This window comes from Lutjanus erythropterus, chromosome 4 (genome assembly GCF_056507025.1).
Source record: "Lutjanus erythropterus isolate fLutEry1 chromosome 4, fLutEry1.hap2, whole genome shotgun sequence".
Taxonomy (NCBI): domain Eukaryota; kingdom Metazoa; phylum Chordata; class Actinopteri; order Lutjaniformes; family Lutjanidae; genus Lutjanus; species Lutjanus erythropterus.
The window spans coordinates 45,513,432-45,537,448 of NC_139320.1; the positions used below are offsets into that span (position 1 = coordinate 45,513,432).

Here is a 24,017-nt window from a genome sequence, read left to right on the forward strand (position 1 = left end):
AGCAGTCTGTCTGTGTAGAAGCTTTATTCAGTGACTGATTTCAAGTGTTTCACTTCAAATTATCCTAGATTGTGACAAAGTGACATCCAGCAGCCTTAACTGAGATCTCTCTTCTCTTTGGAGACGTGTCAGTAACCACAGCTGATCAGAAAAATAGTTTGCTATGATGTAATGGCCACACTCCTTCAGTTAGCCTGAGAGGAATGATTTCTGGTATGTCTTGGTCAACTCTTTTTGCTCCTTTTGCTATTCCTGATTTTGTCACAACCCAAAAATGATGTTTTTGGACTAGAATTACCTTTTCCCATTACCTCTACCATATGAAAGTCAAAATGCAGAGATCGTTACAGCAATACCAATTTTAAACTTGATTTAGCCCTATCAACTGTCTTTTCAAGGCTGGTTTGTGAAAAATTGATCATCAGGGGTTTACTGATTACATAGAAGTGTTTTCTCAGGCTATGTATTAGCAAGAATCTGGCAATGTGATACGTATATTGCATTTAGGGCTGCACGACATGGTAAAAAAGTCATATTGTGATTATTCTGACTGAAACTGTGATTGCGATATGCAGTAGTTAGTGGGAATAATAATTTTTGCAGTACAAGTTTAATTTTTTTCTGAAACAAATCTATTAAAATTATTTGTAAGTGATATTTGTTGGAGTCATGTACATAACAAACATCTTTTCTTTCATCTGGAGAACAACAATTTTAGGCCAGGGCATCTTACTCTCGGAGTGGAGAACCTGCAGTGAATCTGCTGTATTCTATCTTGTGGTGATCACGCAGTGTGAAAACATGACCACCCTCCTCCGCTTCTGTCTCTGTCTGTGACTCATGTTGCTTATCCTGTTGTCGCTGAGCTCAGGCCGCGTCCTGTAAACCATTGATCTCAGCTGTTTTCCCACGTTTGATCATCCCCTCTCTCTGACTTCACACACATACAGTGCATACACTTAGTGACCACTCAGAAGCACTTTAGTATTTCCTGTCAGACACACACTCATCTGGGCATTTTCTTTCTCCCTTTCGTCTTCATGCACAGCTGATGCTGACACAGCTTTTTGACTCATACAACATACACACAGGGTGGGCAGAGTGTTGCGATAGGGAGTTGGAGAGAAGGAGGAGTAGTGGAGAAGGAAAGTCCAAGAAAGGAGAGTGCAGAAGAGGAAGGGATAGGAGTGGAGAAGCGAGACACAAATGCGAAGGTGGAAGGAGAGTCTAGAGAGGTTTTAAGGATAAATAGACTGTGGGCAGAACAAATGAAGGGAGTGAGGAAAGCAAGCTTATTGAGTCAAGCATCTTAGGAGAAGTACAGTGTATCCCTTCTACACCATCTTTTACTTGAAGCTAAATCTCTGTTCAGGACTTAATCTGAAAGGTCTGTTATGTTTATTTCTTACACACAATGTCATACAAACATCCATAGTGGGGGTTAGATTTTTCTAGCAGCTAACTGGGAGTCCCTACCTATATGAGGTCTCTGATGCAGTGTAGCCATGGTAGCATGAAAAGCCTAGACATGTCCAAAAATCCCAGTGAGGATGTGTGTTTGTCTGTGTGTGTGTCTATATGTGGACTGGTGTTGATTTGACTTGTATGTTCCAGAGGCCTTTACACAAATATACTGCAGTACTGAGATACCAAAGCAGATTGTGTTTGAGAAACAGCATTCATATTTGCACATGAGTTGTATTTGTGTGTTATTATGACAGAGCCAGAGACTGTAAAGTTGAACCTGTGTGTGAGTGTAGGAATTAAAAAAAAAAGATATTATCAAGTATATTCCTCATTGTAAATACTTCCAAATTAATTGGTTTCCTGTACTCATCACTACTCGTGTCAGATACTGGAATTGAATCCTCAAGGTTTCCTCTGTTGTTAATGAGTCACATTTCCAAAGAAAAAGCTGTTGCCATTTTCTCTTGACATTATAGCTGCATGATGTCAACAGGCACTGGGACTTAGTTGGTTGAAGTACCTTTCTAGTAAACATACAAAGCCCCAGTGGTGGATTAGGTATGGGGATGTTTATGTGATTACAATGAGTGTGTCTTTTTAACATATAAGCAATTATATCACTGTTCTCTGATTGGCTGTCACAGAGCGCTGTGGCTTAGTTGGTTAAAGCGCCTGTCTAGTAGACAGGAGATCCTGGGTTTTAATTCCAGCAGGGCCTTTTCTACAGGCCAGTGCAGTTATCCATGGGGAGATTATGGACCAGGGAAAGGTAAATGTGAAGTGCTGACCTCTTGCTGATAAACTACTAAGACTTACTAACCCCTATTAATGCTGAATTACACCTCCACTTCTTCATATCTGAAATGCTGTGCAAATATAAATACAAAAGGTTATAAAATATATACAAGATTGATGTATTTATTATTATACAACAGAGCTGCAAAAGTTTGATATAGTTTTCCTTTTGCCACTCATAAAATTTTACATTGTGGAGTACTGCTGAGGATGAATTAAGTAGTCTCTTGGCCTGAGGGAAGAAGCTTCAATCTTGTGGTAGGGCAGCAAAGACTGCTGGATCTCTGGCCTTACAGCTGCAGGGTGAGCAGGCCGTGGCTGGGGTTGTGTCCTTTGGGCTCTGCTCAGGTGCCTCACCTCCCTGATATCTGATGCTTGGTAGCTGGGTACCAATGATGTTTTTGGAGAGTTTAAACACCCAGTGCAGCGTCTTCCTGTCCTGGGCCACACACATCACATACCACTTTGTAATGTTTCCAGTCGGGATGCTTTCTGTTACTCCTTTGTAGAAGCTGACAAGAACTTAATATGGGAATTCTTGCCCTCTTAGGTTTCTTTAAGAAATACAGCTGTTTCTGAGGCTTGCTGAGTAGTGTGGAGATGTGTGATACCCATGACAGCTTTTCTGTGATGTTGATTCCTAGAAACCTAAAACTGTTCACCTGCTCCACCTCAGCTCCACTGACAGGGGTATGTGTCTCCTTTTTCCAAAAATCAACAATCAGCTCTGTGGTTTTGTTGATGTTGAGCAGAAGATTGTTTTCTGTGCACCGCTCTGCAAGACTGTTGATAATCCTCCCAAGATGAAGTCTCACCGTTGTATGAAATCCGGCTGATGTTTCTGTAAACTTCACAATAGAGTTTTCTCCATGTCAGGGGTTGCAGTTTTGGCTGCACAGTTTGAACAGCAGGGGCTGAGCACACAGCCCTGTGGGCAGAGTGGAGAAGGTGAGACCGCCAAGTCCAGAGAGTTAATTATTATTTATTATAATGATTATATAATTATTATTAATCACATACAGCAAAACGAAAAAGGTTTTCATGCCCTCTGGCTGCTCATCTTCAACTCTGTGTGATATACAGTTTCTGCTAACTTAGCTCCTGTTAGTGGGCAATGGAACCGGGCTCAGCACCGAACACAGCTTCCAAGACCAACAGGAAATACAATAATGAAGTTATTTATTTCCTGATGGACACATAGCTTTACTTGTTACTTAAGAAGTTACTTTAACCTCTAACTGTAGTGCTGTTAGCTAGTGAGCTTAGTCAGACATGTAGTGAAGTTACCTAGCACAGCCCTGGGTGCCAGGAGCCAGACCTGGCCAGAAAACCACATTTGTACTGTATAAAATAAGATAGATAAGAGAGAACTTTATTAATCCTGAAGGAAATTCTAAAGTTATTTCTTTATCTTATTTTTATTTCCTGACGTCAACCCACTGTTGGTCTTGGAGGCTGTGAACGGTCCCACTCTCACTGCGATCACTGGGGCCACCCAGTCCGCAAAGAGTCAGCTGAGACCACTGTAGCTGCATAGTGCAGGGGGCATAATACACATTCAGCACTCTTGGCTGCCGCTAACACCAATCAATATCCATGACAAGTCCCTCTGTATCTGTCTGTTTTAGAGGAAACATATGCAGAAGCAAATAGCATTCTAGTTTCCATTTCATGTGGACTTAAGATGTGAAAATTCACTCTTTGTTTCATATCATTATACATTAAATATCTTTGGCTTTAGACTGTGATTTCAGCAAATAAGCAATTTTATCACTACTCTGTACTTGATTGCCACAGGGCGCTGTGGCTTAGTTGGTTAAAGCGCCTGTCTAGTAAACAGGCGATCCTTGGTTCGAATCCCAGCAGTGCCTTTTCTCCAATGAAGTCCTGGAATACTTGTTGGTGTCATTAATGAGGGGAAAGGTCAATGTGAAGTGCTGACCTCTGGCTCATAAACTGGAAACCTACTGATGTCTCTCAACAGTGCATTGTATACTAGCCATACCCACATGTGTAATTCAGTGGACCTCAGGCTTTTTCTGTCACCCCACCCCACATTTATTTTCCCTACTAATTAAACTTGGTTTCTCATGTTTTCCCCTGTTCATCCACTACCCCCCTTGCAGTGGCCCTATGACCCACCATGGTGCCCAGCTCCACAGTTTGAAAACCACTGGTCTGATTCAAGGACAGAGCTCTTTTGCAATTTTGCAGAGCATGCATTGTTACCACAAAACCAATACAAAACTAACCAAAAGGTGCTTGAAATGAACAGGTAAAAATATTTCATCAGTGCCTCATGGCCACAAATTGACTTTCCTGGAATTTACACTATGCAGCTTGAAATTGGAGAAGTACTGTTATGCCTAACAAAGCTTGAAAACATATAGATGCTTGGTCCTGTAAAGTAAAGATTCCACTGTAGGCCTTTAAATTGAAATCAGAAGACCTAAAATGTTTCTTTTTCTATTTTCCACTCAGAGAACCTTGATTAGTTCTTGCCAGACCTTCAAAAACATTACTCCACATTGCTTATCTTGTCTTCAGCCTTCGGCGCTCTGCAAAAACATATGCCAAAATTCTGTCTGAATCTCTTTTTGTACTTGATTGCACAACGGCTCTTTGAAGTCTCTGTCATGTTTTGTGTGGCTCCAAAACATAGGGATCAGTTATCATCACTGTGAAGGACACTGAATTTTCGTTGAACCACTTGACCGATGAAACTTCAGTGACACTGACGTGAGACCATGCCCTCACGTACTTGTCAAAATTTTTTGTTCGAACATCAAAAACTGTCACAGAGAGTAAAACTCAAACCCACAGGAAGTTTATCACTGCTCATAAAAACTGCATCAGCCCTAGATTTCAACTTCTAGATTTTTTTCCATGTGATATCATAAATCATAAACCAGAGGTTTTTTGGTGTTGCTTAATACATCAGGCAGTTGACTTAGGTCACATCCAGACAGAATTAGGCACTGTGGCATTTAGCTGCAGGGTTGTGCAGCAAAGTGGGAGGTTGTTATTTGTGTGTAGAACATAACCTTCTCGTATGCAATATTTACCTTGCAAGGTAGTTAGATCACACGAGAATCCATGTTGCCAGAGTTCAAGTGTGATGACAGCGAGAAGCATCCATGGAAGCATTGATTTGATTGATTTGATTAAACCATCACTTTAGACATGACAGACAAATGGTTCATCCAGTCACCTGGAAGTATTTTTTTTAAAAAGTGCTTGCCGTTTTCCAAAGAATTTCTAAGGACGACTTCCCAGATGGTCCTGGCTACCTGGTGTGTCAGGTGAGGGCAATATAGCTAAAAAGTCTATCATAGTAGAGAAGTTTTATATCTGTAGATAATTATCAACCATATCACTGGTGACTGATGGCATGTCATAGAAGCAGCTAAAGTGATTAAAAAAAAGTTTATTACTGGTCTTGGTTGGGTTGGTATCTGCTCCTGGGAGTCAGGTCACGGTGGCAGCAGGCCTTATCAGGTCTTATCAGCTTCTCTACCTCAGCTGGCTCCTTTGGATGCAGCACTTATACTCCAAGCTCAATCCAAATGTGCCAACGGGACAACCCACCAACACACCTGTTAAATGAATGGCTGTTTGTGTGTAACACATAGTTCCTACAAATATGATAGGCTGTGTATGAGCGAGGATGGGAGTGCGCGTGGGGGTTTTCTGTTAAATGATTGGAGGTTTGTGTGTCTCTTGTATCTCTCTCATTATCAAGGGATGTACAAGCTGGTTATGAGCTGGGGCGTATTTGTTTTGTGCTTTCATGGTGGATTGCATTTAATGGCTTTAAATAAAACTGTTGAATGTTTTATCCAACTTCTGTCTTATTGCTATTGATGATGTGTCTATTGCAGATGGACATTGCTAGTTTCATTAATTGTTTTATAGCTTTATCGTCTGAATGAGAACTCCTTCAGACTCTACACTGCGCAACCACAGCTGCATTCTCTCTCTCAAACAAAGGGACACAAACTAAAGGAATCTTCTTGGTGGCCCTATTTTGCAGCATGACCACAAGGCAGGCCCAGATGTCAAAGCTGGGTACACGAGATACACAAAACAAGGACAAAACTGGAAGATTATCATTGTTTGGTCCATGAACTCTGCCTGGATAGCGCCTGGTTTCAGGCTGACTGTGGAGCAGTCTGATCGTCAGCTCATGATTGGCTACTTTTTCCCTGCATGTCGCAGTTTTTTTTTTCACCATCCCCTGTGCTGCAGCCTCAACATACTACCACCATTTGAGATGAATGAGATGATGACTGGCATTTTCACCACAATGCCTGATTCTGTCTGAATGTGTCCTTACACATAAAAGCCTTTCTAGTAAACAGGAGATCCTGGGTTTTAATCTCACCACTGCTGTTTCCATAGTCAGCACAATTCTACTACTATCAGTGTGATACCAGAGCTTTTCATCTATTGTGGATAAGGTACTGAAGTAGATTTTGTGTGTCTTCTCTACCCTTAATATGTCTGTAAAGATCATGTCTTTGTGCAGCTCCTTAAAGCCATTTTCAGTGTTTTAAGAAGTAGACGTCATTTAGGATCACCAATAAGGGGAGATAGTTAGACAGTTCCTAACGAATCACTAAACCATTGTATCTTCTTGTTGAGTTATCCGACTCCTTGTCTGTACCAAGTACAGTGTGAATTGACTTTAAGGTTAGACAAGTAAAAAACTTGATTAAATGCCTCTGACGCTGTCACGTGGAAGTGAGGGGAATTTCTTCCCCTTTAATGCATTGCAGCTTGGGCCTGTCACACTGATTCAATTAGAGATTGGATCTACTGGACCTTCAATGGGGGAATTACATTTTAGACAGTGGCTTTAGTATTTTCCCTCTCATTGTCTTTGGGCGGTGACCCCTGTCCTCCTTAAAAAACAAAACAAAATATTTGATGTTGTGAATTCAGATACATTTTTGTTTTTTTACTCAGAAACCTTTATTTTAAAAGTATACATTTGTTTCTGCTTCCATGTCTCTCAGCTTATCTGCTATGTTTTCTGTTGTTGTTACAGTGCAAAAGTCACTGATTAGGGATGGGTATTGTTAGGATTTTGTTGATATTATATTACTTTCCATAATTTGATGCAAAAAAATAACAGCTGTGTCCTTGCTTGGTTTGTTTTGTTTACCCAGCTTAAACATCTGGGTCTGGCTGCAGTTTATGCCGTAAAATAGCAACACAAGACGCTTTCTTTGGTTTGTGTCCATGTGCATTGTTTGAGTGAGACAGGGGAGACAGCGTGCAGGCTACAGACTGACTGAGAGGAGAGATTGTTGGTAACCAGAAAGCCAGTGAATCAGAGAAATAAAACATTATTTCCTGATTGTTACACAGCGGTTGTGTTCTAAGCATGAATAACACCCCTGCACCCCCCCCACACTGGTGTACAACTGTGTGGCTAATCACTGCAGTGCTTGATACTGTCTGAATGCAGCCTTTAGAGAGAATTAACATTATATAAATACCTATATCAGCATTATTTGTCCAGGAGCTTATCAATACTCCAGTACTGATCAGTTGATACCTACTTATGTTGTGCTGTCAGGTTCATGGTGGCATTTGATTCTTTCTCTCTATTTTATGATGTTGCACTTCCTTGTCACCGTTAGGTGTATTCATTTGACCACTGTGTTGTTTCAGTAATTAGCCTGTTTGGAAATTAGCCAGGCTAAGTGTTAAGCTAACCAGCTTGCCCAGCTAATTTGCCCTACATTTCTGTGAACACACAATTGAACGTACTCACTGCAACAGTTGTTTAGTATTCACACAGTCACACAGAGAGTGCACTGATCTCATTTTACAGTCCATAAATGCTTTTAGTTCATGCTGATTACTGGTAACAAGTCACAGATATGCAGTAAAGAGCTGAAATCCAGCTGACAGTGGTGTGGTGAGGAGGGTAGCGTTGAGATTTGACACAGGAGACTTCTGTTTATGTACAAGTACTTGTTTTGTGTAGGTTTTGTATAGGTTTAATTGGTTTAAGTGCCTGTCTCATGAAGAGGAGCTCCCAGGTTTGAATCCCAGCAGCGTCTTAATAGTTATCTCTCTAAGTAATAATTGGATTTATGGCAAAACCAATGAATTACTGATATAGTAAGTTCTAACTCTGGACAAGAAAGCTTGCAGAACTCTGATGAAGATGTGATTTAACTGTTAAGAGGTAAAGTCAGTGTAAGAAGATGATTGACACATTACAAAGGTAGGTTTTTGGTAGATGACCTTCACAAATATCTCAAAATAAAAAATAAAGCTAATTATTGATTAGCTGGCTTAAACATATTCAGATCCTTTTTTTAATGTTTAGAAACCTGCATTTTTTGTTTCAGCTTTTAGTTATCTTATATTGTCCCTTAATACACACATTCACACTAATGACTTGTTTCTTGTTGTAGTCTAGGCTAATGGTGCTGTGATGCCACGCCCTCACACTAAACAATGAATATCCTCACCAAACTTGAGGTTCAACCTCAGTCTCAAGCTCCAAATTATTTTATCATCTTGCATGGCATTAAATTTTTTAGTTTTGTTTTTACGTGTGTGTTAAGGGGACAGGATAACAGGTTAGCAGTCCAACTACGGATCAGAATCTTGATATGTTCGGCTTCGGTGGTTAAAGTGTCTGCCTTGTAAACAGGAGTTTCTGCATCCGAATCCCATCTCTGATCTAAGATCAGTACAAGCTTTTTATCGAATGCAAATAAGGGATCTTCAAGTATTTGATTCTATTAATAGGTGAATAATTGCTCTAACTTTGAAATTATCTTCATCTTCTGTGATTTTAACTCAAGGTATTTAATTTATCCAGCCAAAACATTTGCTGCCATAAATCGTAACCTTGGTCTCTATTTAATTCTGACAGCAATTTTTCATTTTTTCTGACCTTTTGTTGAATGATGATAAAATAATTGACTGATTTATCAATAAAGGGAAAAATAATTGTAGCCTTACCTGTGTTGATATATATTTTAACAAAAATCCACTTTGTACATTTACCAGTCATTTACTGAGGTTGCCAGTGTAAACATTGCTCTCTGATTAATTGCTGTAGGGAGCTGTGGCTTAGGTAGACAAAGCTTAAGTCTAGTAAACAGAAGATCTTCGGTTTGCATCCCAGCAGTGCCTTTTCTACAGTCCAGTGCAGCTGTACTTGGAAGGCTGGGGATCAGGGAAAGCTAAAAATGATGTTCTTATAATTAGGTTCAATAATGTCTGTGTATTAGGGATGTCCCGATACAACTTTTTCACTACGTTACGTTTCCGTTACGATACCGATATTGCAACCTTGAGTATTGGCCAATACCGATATCGATCCGATACGATATCAGTACGAATCATACATACTTTTATTACTTATTTTGTAGTGTGGATTGTTAGAAAAGGCTTGATCAAGTGATGTTACTCAAACAGAGAACAATAGTCAGCAACCAGAGTCTCCTATGGATAGAAGTGCTGGAGTAGAAAATGGACTGATTATCAGAGCGCTTATATCGGAGATTTTAGATGCAGTCCGATAAAATCCGATACTCGTTTTTTGGCTGATATCGAACTGGTATCCAATATCAGTATCGGATTGGGACACCCCTACTGTGTATTTGTATGGTCAAATAGCTGGTTCACACTACATGCACATACCTGTGCACCGTATCTGTTGCAGGGCAGCTGCTGAAATCACTATCTATCTTTCTACACTGAGTTTGCAGAAGCATCTTGAATAGAAGAAAATAACTGCGAACACAAGGCAATCACTGATTTTCCCCCTCGTCCAGAGAAAGGAGGGAGGGAGGGATGGAGGCAGAGAGGGAGTGAGAAAGAAAAAAGAGATTTAGAAAAAGAAAGTTCATAGCCCTATGTCTGATTTTTTCATGTATGTGGCATATTCTACAGATATAGACACTGAAGCTGTAGGGAAAGGTGTCATGTTGCTGATATGACGTTGATATGATTGCCAAAAGATCTTTTTCACTGTGTATTTTTGCAGAGAGCCACTTCTGTCATGCGGAAAAAATAGGCAAGACTCCGAATCTCTAGATAAAACGTGGCTGCAGCCACATGAGCAGCACTGCTCAAGCTAGCTGTGTCGCTGCTCTAACTTGTCAATATGTGCACCGAAACAAAAACCAACAACTAACGCCATGCACACACACACTGCTCAAACATGTAGTGTGAAGCGGCTGTAAGTGGTCATTTGCAGTCATTGCAAAGGTATCTTCAAGCCGAATACTGAGATGAGAACATACAAGAAATAAATGGTTTTTCTTTACTTAAAGTATTGAGGGTTTAACATTTCTTACAGTATTTAAACTACTTGTATTTAAGCTGTTTGCAAATGTAATAATCCATGTAATAATAAAGTTGAATTCATAAATTAAATTAAATGCACACAGTGGCTGCACACTTAAAACTCATTAGTTGTTTTCACATATGAACTATAGGCAGTATACTTAGAATCAAATTAGAACCAAATTACCCAAATTTGCCCACACAACAGGAGAATTATCTGTGTCAGATGTGTTCTCACATGTTGGAAATACACTGGTTTAGGTGTGAGGACTCTTGCAGGGGGAGGATTGTTCTGTAATGATGACTGTTTTTATGTTGATATCAATACTACATTAGGTTTGCCCCCTAAAGGCTGGTGATGACATTTGTAAAATGGGCAATTAGTATGACTGATGTGGGGCGCTGTGGCTTAGTTGGTTAAAGCGCCTGTCTAGTAAACAGGAGATCCTGGGTTCGAATCCCAGCAGTGCCTTTTCATCTGGCAGGCAAATGTTGTGCTGGATATACAAACACTAACTTTGGAAAATATCTCCCTTACAACCTAAAATGTGGACTGGCTATTGTGAGTACACAGATCACACACCATCTAGCAGCAGCGCCCTGTATGCAGCTGATGTCATGGTCAGAGGAGTGAAACAAGAACCGTACCTTGCCATTGCAAACTATGTACAACTGAAGCCATGTTGCGATAATAAGAACTCTGTCAAGAGGAGAAATAATCCGGTGGATTGTGTATTTCCCAGAGTTGCCGGTCTTGGTGGAGCTAAGGTGGATGCTGCTAAGCTGACTGTCAAAGTTACAGACCAACTGATTGATCAGTGGTACCTGGTGTATATATTGTTTGTTATTAAACTGCACAAACAACTTTTGTTGGGATCTGCGGTAAAACCTGGCACAGACTGTCTTTCTTTTGTGGATGCGAACTGCATTGGACTGAACTGTTTTGGTGTTGTGGGGGAAACAAAACAGACTTTACAGAGTGGATTGTATCAGATAGGTATTCTGTATCACCTGATACACAAAGTAAATGTATCGGAATCAGGAAAGGAAGATAAGTATCAGAAAATAAAGATGCTTATAGGAATGCATCACCTCTGTTTCAGTCTACTGAAGCATCTCTCCAGGATGTGATTTGTAACCACAAGGCATGACCTTCATCTAGCCCTCAGATGGGAATACACTTACAGGACAATCAGAAACATGGACTACTTAGCACTATGACTTTAGAATAATGCTGTCAGTTCAGTGGATCTATTTTTAGAACAACCTGATCATTTCCAGTATTTGGAAAAAGTTGTCAGGCATGGATGGCCAGTAAACCTCTCTCTCTTTTATCTCACCGATCGGGTACAGATGTGGCAAAGCTGAGCTATGTATCATTTTGTTTGGAAAATGGACATTGGAGGCTCTTGCCATCTGAAATATGCTCTATTTTAAGTTGAAAGAAGGTAAAATGGATTAGTTTATAAATACTGCACATGAATCAGCCCAAAGGCTCCTTCATATTAAATGTTATATCTTCTGCTCCTACATTTCGTCCATATTTTTGCACATTTTAAAAGCTTACAGATATGGACCATATGGATGATACTGAGCAGTACCACTGGTAGTTGTGAGGGGTAGTGTCACAGTTTAGTCTTGACGAAGAAGTTGTAAAAATCATCAGGTATTCGATATGGCGCTTGTTATCAATAAGTTAGTGAAAAGCATTCTCTTGCAATTTCTATAATGGCCGCACAGACTGCAACGCTGCCTCCGCTTTTGCTTCTTTCTCCAGAGGAAGATTATTAAATCCACCTCCAGCGTCGCCGTGTTTATTGTTGTCAGAAACGTTTGGCTCATTTCCCTTGTCTTTAGGATGGTGGTGGCCTCCTGTGGATGTATTGTCTTACATCCAATGTAAAGGGTGCATGTGTGTGGGCAGCTGAAACGGATGTTCTATTTTTAAAGGAGGCACAAATGAGCTTAATGAAAATTAACCTGTGAAATTGTGTATATTTCCGTTGCACACAAGAAGATTCATACATAACAACAGAGCTGTGTTTGTCAGGGCTTTGTATTGCAGCGTGTTGATACTGACGCGAAGAACACAAACGGCTGTCACTGCCGATCTAGTTTAGTTTGGAACGGAGCACACACATCTGTCCAACAGCAAGAGGAAAGAGAGCTTTAATGCCCTGAGTCAAGAGACAGTTTTTACACACACACACACTAATGTCTGTGATCATCAAGTGTCATGTTGCAAAGTAGGGTGCCTTTGTTCAGCTCATTTTGATGTGAGAGATCACAGTCATCTTGAGATTACACAGAATTATTTCTGTCTGTCATGTTAATGTAACTATTGTGAATTTAATCAGCACATTATCAGATTACTTGAAGTGGGGTTGTATGAGGTACTTAATGGTAGTCAGTGTATTGCCTATAGCAGATGTCAGTCAGCACACATGAGTTTGGAGAAGCAGAGAGGAATACCAGCATGGAAGTTAGGCAATATAATGCCGTGGACAGGGTCAGCAGCAAAATGTCCAGCACTCGTGTTGCATCTCTAACTAAAATACTTTAGATGATCGCGGGGAGTCTTGCTCTCTGCAGCTTGTTCTCCAGGTGAATCTGTGCTCTGACCAGGCGTAGCAGTTCATAGCAACGCGTCAATGCACAATCAAATGCAAATCAACATATTTTCATAATTGATGACGTTGATTACATTGAGGAATCGGAACAGCCCTGGGTATTTGGCCAACATAATTGTGGTTTACAGCCAGAAAAAGCTGCCTGACAGCAAGGTAAAGCAGTGAAAATATAGGTGGACTTTTTTAAGTCCTGGTACTCCTCCCTGCTTCTCCTTACTGGGGGTGTCCTGACCACCATCTACTGTAGTTAACTGACTGGCTATCAGTAAGTACCTCATAAAATCATATTGCAGAATACAAGGTATGTCTTTAAGAGGGGCCATTTAACTCTGTAGACGTCAAATGGGAAATTGCTTCTGAGTTTTGTTTTGTTGAGTCCCCTTTCACACATGGTGTTGTCATGAAACCAGTGCTGGTTTTGAAATGAATCTCAAAAGCACTGCCCCGTGTGAGGCTCGAACTCACGACCTTCAGATTATGAGACTGACGCGCTGCCTACTGCGCCAACGAGGCCTGCAGGACATGCTGAGCATGTCTGTTCAAGTCTGAGGGGTGGGGGTGGACGCATCTGTGTGATCAGGGGAGGGAGCATGTAGTATTTCAGCTGACATGCACGGGGGTGGAGTTAAACAGTAAACACGTGCTCCAGTTTCTTGCAGTAGATCATTGACAGTTGGGGTTTTTGCACTTTTGAGTACGCCTCTCTCTCTCTCTCTCCCTCCCTCTCTCAGTGCAGGATAAAAGACTTGTTCAGTCATTAAGAATTTCTTGTGTCTCTTTTTAGCTATTAAACCCAGAAATCTAAAGCAGCCTCTGTTTAGAAAACAGACAAAACACAGCAGGTTTAACACAAAATGATGCCTTGGGAAACATTTGACAAGAAGCACTGCCCTATTTGTTTGGGCTGTAATTAGCATAGAGAGATTTGGCTGTAATTATGCTGTCTACGCTTACAGTAAGTGTTGTCTTCCTTTCTGTGTCTTCCCCCACTTTCCCCAGTTTCCCACTGCTCAATTGTAGCTGTTAAGTTCCCTCACACAGTCTGTTGTGTGGAGTTTATTTTAAACAGCACTGGGAGAGTTGAAGCTACAGTAAAATTTAGTACTACAATATAAAAGCCTCTAAATTATTATTACACACACACATTGCATATATCCTTAGGCTAGATTGTTAGGATTTAAATGTGCACTTAGCGAAAGGTCTAGCCCTAGAGCCATTGCATTTTCAAAACAGCCAGAGGGAAGCAGCGTTGAATTCTTTAAACCATGTTAATTTACTAACACCCAGTTAAGCAAATACTGTGCTTTCATGTGGTGATTGTTGATAAATTTTAATAACTGCACTTTAATTCAGTTGTCCAATCAAATGTCTTGTAACTTATCTGCATATGTGCACCTATTATTTAGCAGTGTGTCCATTTTTTATCAGTTACTTATCCAAATTTTGTTTTCCAATGCAGTTCTTACTAGGGATGTTCCTGGCAACTAACTTCCCTGTCAATTAAAGGCAAAATTTAATTTCAACTAGCCTAACACTCAGAAAGCAGTTAAAATTGAGCAGCTTTTATAAATTTATAATGTTAGAATGACTGTTATAATGACTAGTATTTATGATGCTGCCTAGCGAGGGTGGGAATGTTAAATCGTATAGTTGACTAATCGCATGCATCCCTAGTTCCTACCCCCTCCATGTTGATGATTGCTATAGTGATGGCAGGTGAAACTGCCACAACATTATCTTCAACGCAGCACACACAGGAACAATACACTTTCTTTTTGAGATCCTCTCATTGGCAATCAAACAAAGGAAAATTGCTGTCACTTTTTTTTAAAACTCTGGGAGGAGTGAACAAAAAAAGTTGTCTGCAGCCGCTGTGTAACGTGTGATGACTCTCTGGACAATCACTGGCCTGCTGTGTTTTCACTCACACGCTGTTTAGTGAACCGAGGCAATACCAAAAAAAAATATACGGCATTTGTCAGAGCTGCAATGATTAGTGGATGAATTGTATGTCTCATGTCATGTATTTCTCAAATGTGAGCGTTTTCTGTTTTCTTTTAGCTCTCTTTGACAGTAAACTGAATATTTTTTGGGTTGTGGACAAAACAAGACATCTTGGGCTTTTGGAAACAGTGACACATTTTTCACCATTTTCCATTTATGGGCCAAACATAACTGATTATTTGAGAAAAATGATAATTAGATCAACGGAGAGCCCTAGCATCAAGTACTCTCCACAAGTTTCACCAATAGTAAACCAAAAAAGAACGGTACCATGCAGTGGAAATATGGCATACATTGAGAGCAGTCAGATCCCTTGTATGTTTGCACATACTCAGCCTATGAAGCTGATTCTGATAATAATCAATTACAGCATCGCCAATCGAGATTTGATTCTCTTTTATCTGACAGTCATACAAGTTTTCCTGATGCATTGTGTCCCTCATCACACAGCTCGAGTTTTGACAAAAAAAGTCACTGTGGTAAAAACACTTGTCCAAACCCTCTTAACAAGCCTTTTACAAGTGATAAATAGGAGCTCCCATTGGGCTAAGGAGTCCTAAACATCTGCATGTGAATGAAAGCTAATGATTAGGTTATTCCTGAAGCCACTTCTACACTATGCCAGCATTTACATGTGAAAACAACTCCCGTCCACACTAGTTGTTGTTTTAGTAAAGATTTCCATTCATGCTGAAAAAAGAAGAACAATAGGAAATACTGTGGCTTCATTGCTTCTTCTTCCTCTCCTTCTCAATTGGCACACAACAAACAGACCAAACCTCTGTCCAGTAACCTGCTTTCCATGATGACTTATATCATGACTGAATATAGCTCAGCGAACAAGTTGCAGTTTACCAATGGAGGCGACAAGCCTTCATTGCCTCTGCTGGAAATTAGCACTTGCCTCAAGGTGTCATGTTTCCATTCCTGCTGATCAGAGCTGGAGCCAATAAATACCCATGACCACTGCAAAGTCATTCGACCTGTGAATGAATGCCAGTTGTACCCTTTCCCATAGTTCTCCCAATAAGACTGGCCAGAAGGCCTCGCACCTAGTGCTCTTCCAGTTTCCTAAATTTCTTAAATGCTTTAGTACAATATATTGCTTTTATGAAAGCTGTTTTTCAAGGTTACCAAGTTAAAAATGGACCTTTCCTTGACATTGACAGGGTGTTGTAGCTTAGTTGGTTCAAGTGTCTGTCTAGTAAACAGGAGATCAGGGGTTGGAATACCTTTTCTACAGTCCAACAGGACTGAACTTGTATCACTGTAAAAAGATTAGTTCCTGACTGAAAGACATCAAGTTTGTGGTTATATAATGCAATATGTTTTTTTTTCCATGAAACTCTGATTTTGTTACATCTGTTATGTAATCTCATTGAGATCAATATCTGCGACTGAGAAGACAGACAAAATAAATATAGCCGGTCACACAAAAAAATATACTTACAAACAACATCAGAAGTCGAAATCGAAGACATCTCCTTAGTTCAGTATTAGTCATGACCATAATCATGACACATCAAGAATTACCAGGAAAGATCTTGTCTGGTCAAGGATAACAATTTTCATTTCAGAAGAGATGTTAATATATTTACTAAAGCAGCTTTAGGAGTCATTCTGAACTATTTCTTGTTGTTAGTGAGGACCAGCCTGCTTTTCATATAACACACAATGATGAGTATATTATTTAAATATAAGTGGAAGTATTTTTTGTCAAAATATGCAGGTAAAATGTTTGTGTGTCTAGTGAGGTTATCTCTTGTATACATGCTGCTTTGTTCATTCAGCAAACAGTGCCGGTACATTTATCTGTCTTTGTCATCGTATATCTAATGTTATGTTTTTCATTCTGCACATTCCTGGCCTGTGATAAGAGCTTTCACTGTCTCTGCTGCCGGGATGTTGTTTGATGTAGTGAGGACAAGAGGAAAGTTTGTGGGTCAGAGCTGCAGAGCTTTTTTTTGTTTTAGAAAGAACTGTCGCGCAATAAAGAGACAGAAAAAACCCTGTAATGGTTCTTTTGCATAATGTTGAGGTCACTGAGTCCACTCCTGAGCTGTCTGGGGAGCCCAAACTTGATTGTGCTTTTTTCATTACGGTATGTATTTTTTTGTCCTGTTTCCTCCAGTATACAGACATTCAAACAAATCTCTGTCTCTTTGTCTCTCTGTAGGAGCTACAGTCTGAAGAAGGGACAGCTGGAGAGGGACTATGCACAGGTAAGACTGGCTGGACTCATGCTGGGAGTTGTATATGTTGCATTGCGATTTCTCTTTTCAATTTTATGCAAACTGCTGTGCAAATGCAGTTGCTTCAGTGGGGGAAGTTGAAATTATGTACTGATAAAGAGCTTCATGTGTTAGGTTTGTCGTCTCTTTGTGGCCTGTATTCTTAGGTCCAAAAATCCTCATAAGCCCAGACACTAGAAGAGAGCGATCATGTTGTAGATTGGATTTTTGTATTTCAGGAGCACTGGGTGTAGCCCCAGGAGGATTATAGAAATGCGGATATACTGTATTTCAAACTTTCCTACAGCTTGACCCAAAGATTTAGAGGTGGTGCATTATTGTAAGCACTTAATATTTGCAGTAAAGCATGACTATTATATAACATTATTCACGGACAAAACCCCTACACTTAGTGCTCTTACTCCATTTTGCTTTATTTTGTAATTTCTGACTTCAGTCACTTTGTGGTGAGTTAGTTCTATGTATTGCTTTGAGGAAACCTTATGAAATGATTCGAAATGCTAAGATTGCTGTTTATCATGATGCCAGGTGGCGCTGTGGCTTAGTTGGTTAAAGCGCCTGTCTAGTAAACAGGAGATCCTGGGTTCGAATCCCAGCAGTGCCTTTTCTACAGTCCAGTAGACTGTCCAGTACAATTGCACTCTGGAGAAAGGTAAATGTGAAGTGCTGTCCTCTCGCCAATTACCTGCTGAGACCCAGTCTGTAGCTGCTCTCTGTTCCACAGTGTACTTAGAAAGTACTCCCTACGCCCTGCTTAGGGAATGTCAGTTGGAGGAACTCCTCTTGACAAAATTCCTCCATTCAGAAAACCCTGCATCGTCACCACAACACAGACTTCACCCCTCTGGTTGTTAGGCTGTTAATGTAAAACACTTTGGAAGTTGTTGTTGCAACTATGGAAGTTTTACATCACTGTTACTATACACATTTACATTTTACACAACAAAATACTGACAGAAACAAAACAAACAAAACTAAATATAGGCAAAATATAGGTATATATCTTGCATTCTAAAAGAGATTAATTTGCAGATTATTTACAGATTATTATTTAATGTTGATTGGATACAGACTACTGTTTTGTAACATTTATTAGTTAAATACATATGTAAACTATACAAAAATATCAAATGTAAATATATAATATGTATTAAACAAATTTGGGAATTAAATTAAACATTAATACATATTATTAAATCTGATTTTAATTAGTTAAATTAATGATTTTAAATTAACAATAAATATAAAGGCTAAGAAAATTTATGGGATATAAAACTCCCCTGTGAGCTCCATTGTTAGATTTTGGTGCAATTACTCCTGGGTAATGTTGCTTGTCTTCCTCCTGCAAAGTGAAGACCCATTGTTCACTCTTTCCCTACACATTCCACAGTTCCCTTTAAACTGAATTTTTTTTACTACCTGTGGTTTGGACTCTTACTTAACATGGCTGAATACCCCATGCAGTTCACTTCTCAGGGAATTTCTAGACAGCTACTGCACTTCTAACGTACTTCATACTCAAGCAGTATCCGCTGCAATTAACTAACTGGTGGACTGTACACAGTTTGCTCAAGCAATATATCTTCTCTGCCTTATATGATGACATTACTGATTCTGAACACTTTCTGCCTTGCTAACCACTATCCATGTGCATTTGCGCCTCCATTTCTTGATATCAGGCTTAACTGCTGTGTAAATATAAATCCCTTGATGGTGGAAGTGAAAAGTATGTGCAGAAAAAACAAAAAAAGTTTATATGTTAGGGAGATGTTTGTCAGACATTGTGGTTTGAGACCATATTTGTAGGCACAAACCTTTTCGACAGTCTATTTCTTTGGTGCTGTGGCTTAAAGTGCCTTTTTGGTAAACAGAAACTCTTGTGTTTGAATCTCAGCAGTGCCTTTTCTATAGTGTTTTCACAGCAAGTCATCAATCCAGAGGTCGGTCATGTTGTCAGTACTGACCACAGACAATACATCTTTATATCTTCATACAACTTGCCACTGTTCCTGATTATTTGCTGCCTTCAAATGGGATCACATTTATTGTGTTCATGAAGTGACACATAAATATACGTACATGAATATAGAGTTCAAGAGTAACATTTGAAGGCAACATAGTTGCACAAAATGGTCAATTTTGGTCAACCATGTAAAAGTTTGAAAGAGTAATAAACCTGTTTCATCAATTGACATCTTTAATAAATTGGTAAATAAAATAAATCTGTTATAAATTGTCATATGTTTATGACAGATCAGCCTTTTGATGCAAAAAGTTGTACTAGTAGACTATTAGCATCCTCAGAGTCTGATATTGAAATATCCAAAATGTAAAGATCACTTGATCACCAAGCTTGGCTTTGAATATACATGTCATTTATGAGCTGATATTGAACCTCTCTCACCATCCGATTCATCAAACCTTTGTAACATGTAAGGTCCTCAGCTGTGTGTGGGCTTGGAGGAAAAAAAAATCGAAGTAACTGGGATAGCAAATAAAAGCCAAAACTGCTGACCAAGTCCTTCTCTGTTAGTTTTAGCAGCTTTCACACGTTTTCCTGAACATTTCCATGGTTTAGACATCCTGAAGTCAGCTTGAATATTCAATATGTAATCCATTCTGTTGTTTAAATTTCAGTATCTCCATAATGGCCATGCATCTGGGTAACTGAGACGCTGGTGCAGTCACTCTACAGTGATAAAACAGAGTGTTTTATCAAAATGTGAAAGAAAAAAGCTCCAGCGGTCGATTAGGAACAGGAACATTTGTGTGATTCTAATCACAAGTGGTTACAATCACTGCAGAGGTCTTGAGAATCAAACTTTTGCTGTTTCTGGCTTGTTAAATGTGAGAATTTGCTTTCTGCTTTTCTTGTTTTATATCATTGTACATCAAATATTTTCAGAGTGGGTAATGTGTCGTGTGAACAAATAGCCTGAGCAATTTGAACATTGCTTTTTGGAGCGGGGCCACAGGGCGCTGTGGCTTAGTTGGTTAAAGCGCCTGTCTAGTAAACAGGAGATCCTGGGTTCGAATCCCAGCAGTGCCTTTTTTTTTTTTTAACAGTCCACAGACGTGGTGCTTGGGGATCAGGGAAAGGCAAACTTCTTGTCTTCTCACTCAGAATGATCGGAACCACCAACCCCTTCTGTCTTCTGTTTTTGCCTGTCTTGCCCATAAATGCAGGCAAGGGGCAAAAAAAACCCCTTAAAATTCTCTTAACTTCTGTGCAAACATAAATCCCTCAATGATGGAGGTTAAGACTATGTACAGAGAAGTAAAAAACGGTTTAGGTGTTAGGATGAGATTTGTCAGCTTGGCTCATAGAAGTCTTCTAAAGCATGACCCAAATGTTCAGAACAGGGCTGCATAAACGATTATTTTATTGATTAATTGATTAATTGTTTGGTCTGCATAATGTCAGAAAATGCTAATCAGTATTTCCCAAAGCCCAAGATGTCGTTCTCAAATGTCTTGTTTTGCCACAACCCAAAGATATTCACTTGATTGTCATGTAATAACCAGAAAATATTCATATATAAGGAATGTGAATGGAATTAGATAATTTGGACTTTTTTTCTCAAGGAAATAACCCAAACCAATTAAGTGATAATTAGACTAGTTGGCAGTTAATTTAATAATAGATTAATATTTGAGTAGGTCTGCAGGTCTGGTTCAGAAGTTGTGCGTTGTAATGTTTCAGTTAAACGTGACTGTTTAGCACACCACCTGCAGATTAAATCTCATAAGATCCACCAGAAAAAAAGCTTTCCTTTATTTTGTAATTTCTGTTTACAGTGATTCAATTCATTATATTGCTCCTATGAAACTTCATTTTGAGGGTGCCAAGGTAAAAATCATTTACTTATCAGGCTTTGTTGCGGCACTGTGGCATAGTCGGTGAAAGTGTCTATCTTGTAAACAGGAGATCCTGGTTTCAAATCTCAGCAGTGTCTTTTCTACGATAAAGCACTATTGTACTTGACAGAAATGAAAGTACCAAAACAAATATCACAATGTCAGTACTCTCCTTAAGGCTCAGAACTTCTGCTCTACTGCTCAGTGCTGTTAAACTTGGCTGTTCAGCACATTTTCTAGGCCGACAGATTCAATTTAAACTGTTAAAATAATCCTTAAGGGTTTTTTCTGTTTTAGGCATCTAGCCATTGTCAGAGTATGTGAGAAGCCAAACACATTAGATGAGATTAAAAAACTCAACTGAGTGTTGAAATATTTGTACTTAAGTCCTGAGTAGCAGTTCAGTCCAACCTTAACTGGCATAGTGCTTTGTAGAATCAAGTCTGCCACACACGAGGCCTCAAATGGGCGGAAATTTGGCGGAAACAGAAGTAATAATTTGCAAACTCCTTGAAATGTCCTTATGCGCTTAAAACACCTGCTGCAATGATTTTTAAAGATGTGATCCGTCACACAAATTCAGCTGGACACATTTTAGCGTAGCACTGTTTTTTCCAGTCAGTGTGTCTCTTCTTTTTATACTAAAGTGAAATAGTAGGATATTCAGTTGTTTAAATAGTTTAATGAGACCTTGAATCTAACAAATAGTCTCCTGTATTAGTGGACAGCACTATCATATCTTGTAATTGTGAAAACGTTACAGTAAATGTTTATGTAAGTTTTTGAAGGGGAGTACTGTATGTGCAGCCAACATAGATCAGGTGTCTGCAAAAATGAGACCTGCTGATTTGTTTTTGATTCATCCTTCAGATGAGTGAAAACTCACAGATGTGCTGCAGACCACATTTGGTTTCACTTCCCATATTCCTGCTTGGTTATTCACAGATGTTTCAGTGTTTCTTTCTGCCTCTTTCTCTCCTTCTTTTGGGTATTCTTTTATCCTGATTTCATATTCATGAAATGCTGCATAGAAATAATTAATCTTCTAAGTTCGAGGCATGTAAATAAGCACAATATCCACTCAGTGACTATGTAATATATGTATATTTTTAGTGTGAACTGCTTCTTATTTTTGCCACTAGCAATTCTACTCTGCAAGAAGCCTTAAATGATCTGAGTAGTCTGAGCAGACGTCTTTAACAGGCAGGATTTCAATATTAGAACTCCCACTCCCAAACCAACAGAAGATCTGGTTGCTGTGTTGGTTCATTCAGCTTCTACACACAGTCTCTCGTCTTATTTTTCTTACTGAGGGCTTAAAGCCAGGTGGACCCAAGTAACAGAATTAAAGCTCAAAATGCTAGAATACTCAGTCAATACCTCTTAGGGAGATTAAAATTGGCATTCAGGTCTCTTTTTACATTTTATATACAAACTGATTAAGAAGAAAATAGGCCGGTTAATTGATCAGGGACATCAACATTAGCTGCAGCATCTTCTCCTGGTCTTACATCAAGGAAAGAGTGGCTTGTCTATACTGCTTTAAAATGCTACTTTAAGTAGATTTTAAGATTTTACGTTTTGAGGCCATTTATTGCTTTGAGTTAAGGGTAACATGACTAATAGGTCCAAAAAGTTTTGGCACTGGTCCAGTAGATTGCTTCTGCAAGTGTGGAAACATAATCCTTGTGGGCAAATTATGTCCACTAATATGTCCACTAAAGTGCTTGTTTTTGTCACTGACAGGCTCAGATTGTTATTCTGTGAGTCTGACAGCCTTACGTCAAGGATCCTTATAGACAGAGACCTCTTCAGACAGCCCTGTCTGACATTGAACTTAGGCTGTTGCATCACTTTCTTCAAAGCCACCAGACTCCTGTGACAAAGAGTAGTTTAACCTCAATCATGTAGTTATTGTGTGGTCGAGGCAATGTCAAGAAGTCAAAACCAGCAATTTTTACTCTCCCATACTTGTAATGAGATGTAACATTAAAGGAATATTGAATCTTTTGATGTTGTAACACATTAGTTTGGATTGGAACTAACTTTAAAATTCGAAACTTTAAAATTACAAGGTCAAAGCAGTCTGTTGAAACAGTTCAAAACCTTTTTGTACATTTTACTCTTTTCAACCCCAAAATATGTAAAAGTGGGGCCCAGATTAAAAAAAATACCAGAATTACCCTTGAAGATAATGTTTGTTGAAACAAAGCTTTTGATTCCTGGAAACAGAAATGTATTTTGAGCTAAGTAGCTATAGAGTGCTGCAGGAATTAGTCCAGAAACCCAGAAATGAGTTCAAATTTCTCACTTTTGGCTCCCTCATCTTAAAGTCATTGTGCTTTTTGAATGTGTTTTTGGTTAGATGCCTGAAATAATGTCTGTGGTTAACACAAGCTATTGAATACACAGCACAAGATATTTGCATGTTTTGTTCTATGACATGAAATATGTCAGTATATATCCTACTTGTGGATTTTGAAGCTTTTATGTGTCATCAAACGGCAAACAAGTGGCTAAATGAGGTTGTCAGGATCATTAACCATCATCACGCCAAACACTAGTCACTTAGTTTAGGTGATGTGAAGTCATGCAACCGTGGTGTAGTTTGTTTATTGCCTAATATTAACTTTTTAGTATTGGTGGTTGCATTTATGCTTCAGAAATCAAGTATATGTGTTTAATATGT

The 24,017-nt window shown here is 39.3% G+C and overlaps 1 protein-coding gene and 5 non-coding genes across 8 annotated transcripts in view; 5 read left to right on the plus strand and 1 right to left on the minus strand.

Moving 5' to 3' along the window:
• fchsd2 (FCH and double SH3 domains 2) overlaps nt 1–24,017 on the plus strand; it is a 105,608-nt gene that overhangs the window by 13,614 nt on the left and 67,977 nt on the right. For all 3 annotated transcript variants that reach the window (XM_084718129.1, XM_084718130.1, XM_084718132.1), the window contains exon 3: nt 17,395–17,440. In XM_084718129.1, coding sequence (XP_084574255.1) covers nt 17,395–17,440 — 46 coding nt within the window. The remainder of the gene's footprint in view (nt 1–17,394; nt 17,441–24,017) is intronic.
• trnat-agu (transfer RNA threonine (anticodon AGU)) lies at nt 4,060–4,133 on the plus strand. The gene has a single exon. It is a non-coding gene; the product is annotated as a tRNA-Thr (tRNA).
• Nucleotides 10,983–11,056, plus strand: trnat-agu (transfer RNA threonine (anticodon AGU)). The gene has a single exon. It is a non-coding gene; the product is annotated as a tRNA-Thr (tRNA).
• Nucleotides 13,655–13,727, minus strand: trnam-cau (transfer RNA methionine (anticodon CAU)). Its single transcript has one exon. It is a non-coding gene; the product is annotated as a tRNA-Met (tRNA).
• trnat-agu (transfer RNA threonine (anticodon AGU)) lies at nt 18,001–18,074 on the plus strand. The gene has a single exon. It is a non-coding gene; the product is annotated as a tRNA-Thr (tRNA).
• Nucleotides 20,446–20,519, plus strand: trnat-agu (transfer RNA threonine (anticodon AGU)). Its single transcript has one exon. It is a non-coding gene; the product is annotated as a tRNA-Thr (tRNA).